Source organism: Falco rusticolus, chromosome Z, assembly GCF_015220075.1.
Source record: "Falco rusticolus isolate bFalRus1 chromosome Z, bFalRus1.pri, whole genome shotgun sequence".
NCBI lineage: Eukaryota > Metazoa > Chordata > Aves > Falconiformes > Falconidae > Falco > Falco rusticolus.
In genome coordinates, this window is record NC_051210.1 from 17,480,502 (window position 1) to 17,487,812 (window position 7,311).

General features: G+C 52.2%; 1 protein-coding gene across 1 annotated transcript; it reads right to left on the minus strand.

Moving 5' to 3' along the window:
- Positions 1-5,887: 5,887 nt before the first annotated feature.
- Positions 5,888-7,311, minus strand: CARTPT (CART prepropeptide). The gene is made up of 3 exons (XM_037374141.1): positions 7,168-7,311; positions 6,998-7,081; positions 5,888-6,882 (listed from the first exon to the last, which is right to left on the minus strand). The coding sequence occupies exons 1-3, from the start codon at positions 7,309-7,311 to the stop codon at positions 6,775-6,777; spliced, it is 336 nt and encodes a 111-aa protein (XP_037230038.1). The 3' UTR covers positions 5,888-6,774.

Sequence of the window (7,311 nt, forward strand, 5' to 3'; positions counted from 1 at the left end):
AGACTGTTGCATGTCCACCAAATCTGCCTGCCACTGTGCATCTGCCTTTGCCACAATCGCCTTAATTCTTTCAAAGTGTTTTCTTGTTGCTTTGTGTAAGCTGTGAGAGTCCTAATTTGCAAGACAGGCCTCTCTTCAAATTGGCAGTTTGCCTTTTAGCAGCTTCAAAAAGGGTGTTTATACCCCCACAGCTTCCTACCTCCTCAAGAGCATCATAAATGTCTTTTAACAGAAGTGGTGTTGTAGACATGCCTGCTGACGCACCACTACTAAACACATGTACAAAATACAACACTGGACTGTAACACAAATACGGAGAATGTTTATTAACAGGGTGTGGGAGGAGTTGATTGCCCGTCAGGCTTCTCCAGGCTTTTTACTTTTCTGCCACTGAATACCACTGTCACTTCCATACCTCTTTCTTTGGCTGCTTCTGGTTTGGACAGGAACACCAGGAGGTCACAGCACACTTCAGTTTCACATGCTCAGACTGCCAGCCAGAGTTTTTTAAAGTGTTCAGTAGGGTTGTGTATCTTATAGACCTTATAGGAAGCACACATAGCACCAGCTTGCACCCTGTCATGGTCTTACAGGTTCATGTAAGATCCAGCAGAACCACAGGCAAAGGATGCTCCCTGCCACCATCTGCCCTCTCTGTGCCACACTTTGAAATGTAATTTGGAGTTCACAGACCCACCAGCTGGTTCTTTTGGTTGACATGCGGTTTGCATGACGTGCGGTGAGTGCAGTCGAAGGAGATGGAAATGGAGCCAAGCTACAACATCTGGACAAGGGCTCCATGCAGGAGACAAGATGCCTACAGCACAGGTCCAAGCTGCCTCCAGGAGACAAGGCTGGGGTCTGAAGGCGCATGTCTGAGTTGAAATGGGGGTGACACAGGTGGAGTGAGGGATCGGAGTGGGGAGCGAAGGCCCCAAGTAAGTCTGCTTAGGTCCCCAAGTCCCTTTTTGTGCACCCTCCCTTTCCAGCAAGGGGTGTTGTGACACCATGCAGAGATCTAGAGGTGACTTGCTGGGGGTTGTAAAGGATCACAGATCCTCTAGCCAGGCAAAGTATAGCTGTGTGCTCCAGCTAGCTTTATTTGAAAGAAAAAAAAAAAAAAAGAGGGGGGGAATCAATCGCAAAAATGCCATTTATTACGGTTAAGCTAACACACCATGTAGACGAGCAACAGCTGCGCGCTGAGAATTTTTATTCCAACCAACACTGCCACCTCTTGTTCATCTGCGCGTTTTATTTTGCCCGGCTCCAGCCTGTGGTGGATTCACCACCAGCCCAAAGACACAGACCTCACCACTTCGGTTACACTGAAACCTTACAAGGAATAGCAACTGAGTAGATGCAACAGCATGTACTTCCACACAAGTTACAAAGAAGCAGAAAGCGTGAAAACAGCCACAAACATGTATCAGTGTTGACTGATAGGTAACTCTTTTCTCTGGTAACTCAAAAGAATGAGGTACTGAAACAAGGGGGGGGGGGGGGGGAAGGGGGGGGGCGGGGCGGAGCAAACCACAACAAAAACACCCAAAACCCAAGCAACAGCAAAACCGACCACCGAGCAGAAAATATCATGGGACTTTTCCAGAGTGTGAAATGTACTGTGCCATGCAACTTTATTTTCAAGTTCTGTGACTTCTCCTGATGTGAATCTCAATTGTCCTCTCAGTACTTGCCCCATCTTCTACCCCAGAGGCTGCCACCCAAAAGCATGTATTTTTGTGATGCTGCTTAATGAAGAGCAGTGCCTGTGTTGCCTCCACCAGGGACACCAAGTCTGTGAATTATGTGGAAACATCCCAGAGAAGACTTGACTGCAGATAAGCAGTGAAGTTGATCATCTTTGTCTGAGTTTCTGACTGGGTGGTTTCTAGGAAGAGGTTCAGCATGCCCTAGAAGAAGGTGATCCAGAAGATGGTGGATCAAACTCTGTGCTAGGAGATACAACAGATACAACACAGGGAAATCCCACAGAAAGCAAGGAGAAGAGACAAACAGCAAAATCCAGCTATACCCCTTTTGTCCGGCTGCTTGCCATGCCACTAGTTCATTCGGTTGCAGTTAGACTAGTGACAGAGATGGGTTTTGTGCATGGGTTCCTTGAGTTCTAGCACTATATTTCATTTTTTTTTCTTTCAGGTGGATCATAACACCATCTTGATTTAACACTTTTTTCTATGCCCTTCTCATTATGCCCCTTTGTGTTTCAGTCTTGGTGTGTACAGTAGTTGAAAAGGGGTGTAATGTATTTAGCCAGACCCAGATGCTTGATAGCTGCCAGAAGCCCCAGAAGCTGGTGAGGAGCCCAGGCCCACAGCAGTGACCCCCTGGGCAGCAGGGCCAGCAGAAGCTGCTGGTCAGCCCACTGCACAGAGAGAAAGGACCTTCCAGCCAGTTTTTCAGGAATAGTTTTCTCTTCACATATCTTTCCAGGTGGAAGATCCAATCAAAAAGAAAGTTATGATCTTGAAATGGAGTTGCCAGCAGGCAGTCAGATTCACCATGGTTGAGTCCTAATGGGCTGACACTTGAGGCAGCTGGGCTTTTTACTTCATGCTGAATAAACACACTATTTCTGAACCATAGGACTGTCAAACTGTTTCTCAACCCTCTTGCTATCTAAGCCCAAGGCAAACTCTCGAAAGCTGCAGTGCTTGTTTTGGGTGCTCAGCTAAGCTGTGTGTAGGGCCTGTTGGTGTGTTCCCTGGCCCTTTCACTGATGTTGACTAAGACAGCCTTGCTTTCTGTTCTCATAGGTGCCCCAATCCAGCCACAGGTCTCTATTAGCTTTTCTGCAGTCTCTAGAGTCAGCAGAGGCACAGGATAGTACAAGAAGAGTTATTCCTGAATAGTCTTTCCATGACAGACCAGAACCATGCTAAGTAAGCATTTGGTCTCTCCACAGGCTGCTCTGGAAGGCTGTCCCCCTTCCTGCCATCTGCAAGACTGTACTTCTGTTTCATCCAGCAGTCTGTTGAGGAATGTGTCCTTGATGTTGATCTCATCAGTAACCTCACACTCTGGATCAATGCACACAGAGAACTGGGCAGGAGCTGCTCTGCCCCTTCTCTCCTTTTGGTGGGTAAAAAAGGACATCTGCAGAACCCAGACTCTTTGCAAAGATGTGAAGCTGAGGCTAATACAAGGCCATGTTAAGTTCCTCTTGAGTGGCGTGGTCCTCAGCTGTGTGATAGGACGCAACCCTTCCATGTGGGCCAACAGAACCTGTCCTGGTGTGTGTGGGTACTCCTCCCCTGAGGCATTGCCCTGTGTCGAATTGGATTGTTCACTTTGGCCATTGTCCAAGTTATTAATGAGGATGTTAAATGGTATTGACACCAGTGTTGCCCCTAAGGTACACCACTGACAACTGGCCTCCAGCTGTCCACCTCCCACAGCTCTAGTGGGTGCATCCTGGCAGGCACTGGGGTACATCCTGCAGGGACTGCGGTGGGCTGGCACCATTATGGGCTGCCCTCCGGGGTGGCAGGGCCAAAGCCTGACAGCCAGACCCATCCCACCCCTCACAGAGGGAGCCGGGCACACCAGGGGGCATCAGGCACCTCCCCAGGGATGGGGATGGGGATGGGCCAGGGCCAGGACCAAGCTGGCACATCAGCCCACAGGGCCCACAGCTGAGCAGGACAGTGCTGTGGGAAGTTGGAGACCAGCACCCTGTAGGACCAGTGGAACATGAGCTGAGGGCCCCATCCAGGACTGAAATGGGGTCCTGGGTGATGGGCAAGGGGAGAAGAAGACTTAAGGCAGGGGGCGGGGGGGTGTGTGTGGGCAGGAATGGCCCATGAGGCCCGTTGTTGCCCTTGGGGACATTACAACCTCTTGTTCAAAGGATACTGGTGACTCACAGAGGTATAGGCACTCCCCTGCTTCTAAAACACCATGTCAGTGTGCCCAAACCCTTCAAAAGGGAAGGTGAAATCAAATGGGTTTTTAACTGAAAAATCATGTAATCTCACATCATTGATTTTAGGAGTGAAAAATAATCAAATGCAAACTCTATCCTGACTGTTACAGCACAGGTTACCCTCCTCACCTGCTTCTTTCCATCTGTACAAGAGAAATAACTGGACTGTAATATAAGTGATCATGAGCATAATCAACGTGATAACAGCCTTCAGGCTGGTGCACACAATATTGCAGAGTATTCTCATAATGACAGCATCATGCAAGTGAACCATAAATCCCAGTTTCTTTAAGTTAGGTTTTATATTTAGAATTTTGATCTTTATTTAAAGCACATTTGTAATTTTGAGCACTGTCATCAGGCAAGACAAGAACTATAAATTAACACGCAAGCTGAATCATTCTTGATACATTTTAGTATTTAATGTTTCACTCCTATTTTGTGTAAATAAACCTTCAGTAAAAATGTTACGTGTTGAGACAATCTACACATAACTCAGTTTATTAAGATGGCCACAGTATCTGGGGCTGGACTGAGCGCTGAGGGGACCACTGGGCAACCAGCCTACATGCTCCATGTCTGAAAGCATCCAGCACCTAAATGGAAGTCCTTTCTATTGCATGTATGTAGTGGGGATACACACCAAACCTAGATGTTACAAAAATTATCTCATTATTCCACAAGAAATCTAGAGTAACTGCCTCTGCAGTATCTCTGGGAAATACTAGAAAGACATCCACAAGCACAGTTACCAATCTGCAAGACCTAGCACACCTCCAGCCCTGCGAATGCACGATCACACCTCTCCCCCGCAGGCCAGCACCCACCCACAGGCACAAAAATTGCAGTCACAGCTGGTCGCCACCTCTGCCTGGAAAATCCCACTGCTCCATCCCTGCTCACTTCATACCCTTTTCTCTTTGTAAAGTCCTCCCTCGACAGTGTTCCCACCATTTGCACCATGGCTCCTGCCCTACTGTAACATTCCCCTCCTGCCCCTGTCCCCAACATGCACAGCCCCCAGATCAGTACTACCTTCCCTGTGCAGGGTATCCCCCAGCCCTGTGGCCTCATCCGATCCACCAGCCTTCACACTCTCTCTGGATGTTGCCAGCTGCTGTTTATTTTCTCTTTCTCTGGGCTAAGAAAAGCTCATCCGTGTCCTGGAAAACAAAAATAATAACAACAACAACACAACAACAGCAATAATAGTAATGACAATAATAGTAATAATCATAATAAACAGTGGCATGTCTCCTTTTACAGTCAGTTTTTCTGTACCTGTTTCAGCTAGGTCTGCTCATGTGCTCTTACTCTTCAGGAGTAAAGTAAGTGCCTTATAGAAATCTCTTTTTCCTCACAAGTCTCTGGGTTTCTCATCTAAATTTGTGCTCTCTTCAGCACCAAATAGAAATCTGTTTGAAGGAGTGCTTTTCCCCCATGTCTGCCTTAACCCATGCAGCCCATCATCTCCCTGCTGGTAAAAATGAAAGCCGATTCTGGCACAGACACGCAGGGAGAAGCAAGAAGTTCCTTCAGTGGTCCCTCTTTTATGGGAACAAAACACAGAGCAGCAAAGATGATCCAGCCCACAGTGGTTGCCCTCCCCTGCATTGCCTCCCCAGCCTGGTCCCTGCAGCTGGGATGGACCCTGCCCTCTCCCAAGGGAAAACCTGAGGTCTGCTGAAGCATCTGGGCTTGTCATGGTCCCTCTGGATGCTCATGGGGCAGGGAACAGCCAGCGGCAGAGCCAGCGCCAGAAGACACGAACTTCAGTTTCCAGCCCTGTCCTGACCTGGCTGACAGCTTGACTAAAGTACACAGTAATGCAGGTGCTTGCAGTTATTTTGGAGTAACCCTCAGCCTGTCCCTCCGAGTGCTAGAGATTCCAGTGTGTGAAATTAAAACTTCTTCCAAAACACTGTCATCAGAACAGTGACTTTATTAACGGAGACAAACAAAGGATTAAAACATGTTATGAGTTTGAGGAAACACACAGTGTACCTGTGGGGGACAGACATTTATATACATCAGTTCATTGTAGAAACATGAGCAATTTGGTCTACATGACTAGGATATCCCCTGGTAGTTTGCAACGGATCCAGACAGCTTCCTCTCCGTGGTGGCTCCAGTGAAGCAACCGATTTCCCCCGCCAGCCCCACCCCAGCCAGGCTAGTGCCGGACCCCTGAACGCCACCCGTATCCCCTGCGGGGCTTTCTCCAGCGCAGGGTGAGCGCGGCTGGAAACCGGCGGTGCGGGTGGATACTGCTGGTGGCTGGGTACTGCTCCCTCCGGGGTGAGCCGAGTTGAGCCCTCTCAGCTGCGGGGCAAGAAAGAGGGGGTCAGGGTGCTTTGAACACATACAGCCCACCCCTGCAACCACCCAGGGGATCCCCCCGGGCCAGCCCCGCCGGCCGGCAGTGGGACGTTGCTCCCCGCCACAGGAAGGAGTCGGGCATCCCGGCGGGGCTAGCCCCGCTCCCGAGCACGGCTCGGCACGACCCGACTCTGCGCCGGTATGGCACTGCAGCTCCCGGTGCCGGCACCTCTACTGGGGAAGGCACGGTCTGGGCTTTCCCTGCATGGACAAAATCAGATTGGGAAGGAGGGGAGGGAGGGGAAGGGGTGTGGGGAAGAGAGAAAGAAAACAGCTCCACGGATGTTGGATGTCACGGACGGCGTTACACGGGCGACGCGGGGGCTCCTCGCTGCGTTTCTCGGGCGGACGAGCCACGGGAACTCTCCGCCACCGCCCCGGGCCGGCACGTCGAGGCGGGGAGACGCCAGTGCCTGCGCTCCCGGCGGCCTGTCCCGGGGCGGCCCCGCCTACAGGCACTTGAGGAGGAAGGAATTGCACGAAGTCCCCCGGGGGCAGTCGCAGAGCTTCCCGATGCGGGCCCCCTTCCTCACGGCGCATTGCTCCCCGGCGTCGCACTGCGGGCGGCGGCAGGCGGTGAGAGGCCAGTCGCCGCCGGCCGCCCCGTCCCGCCCGGTCCCGTCCCGTCCCGTCCCGCCGCCGCCGGCCGCGACGTCCCGCCGGGGCACTCACCATGGGCACCTGCCCGAACTTCTTCTCGTAGTGCGGGACCCGCTTGCTCTTCAGCTTCTCCAGCACCTCCTGCAGCGCCTCAATCTGCCGAGACACCCCACAGCCCCCGTCAGGCCGCGCCCGGCCGGCCGGCCGGCGCCCCCCCTGCCCCGGCCCCGGCCCCCCGGCACACCAGCTCCTTCTCGGGAGGCGCCGCCGCCGCCGGGGGGCCCCAGGTCGCGGGCGCGGCGCGGCGGGGTCGGCCCCTGCCCGCGGGCGCCCAGCAGCAGCGCGGCCGCCACGGCGCAGAGCGCCAGCGCCCGGCAGCTCTCCAT

Coding starts and splice junctions, on each gene's coding strand:
- CARTPT (XM_037374141.1), bottom strand. CDS start 7,311: ATGGAGAGCTGCCGGGCGCTGGCGCTCTGCGCCGTGGCGGCCGCGCTG. Junction 7,082..7,167: donor CCTCCCGAGAAGGAGCTGGT/GTGCCGGGGGGC, acceptor GTGTCTCGGCAG/ATTGAGGCGCTGCAGGAGGT. Junction 6,883..6,997: donor AGTTCGGGCAGGTGCCCATG/GTGAGTGCCCCG, acceptor CGCCGCCCGCAG/TGCGACGCCGGGGAGCAATG.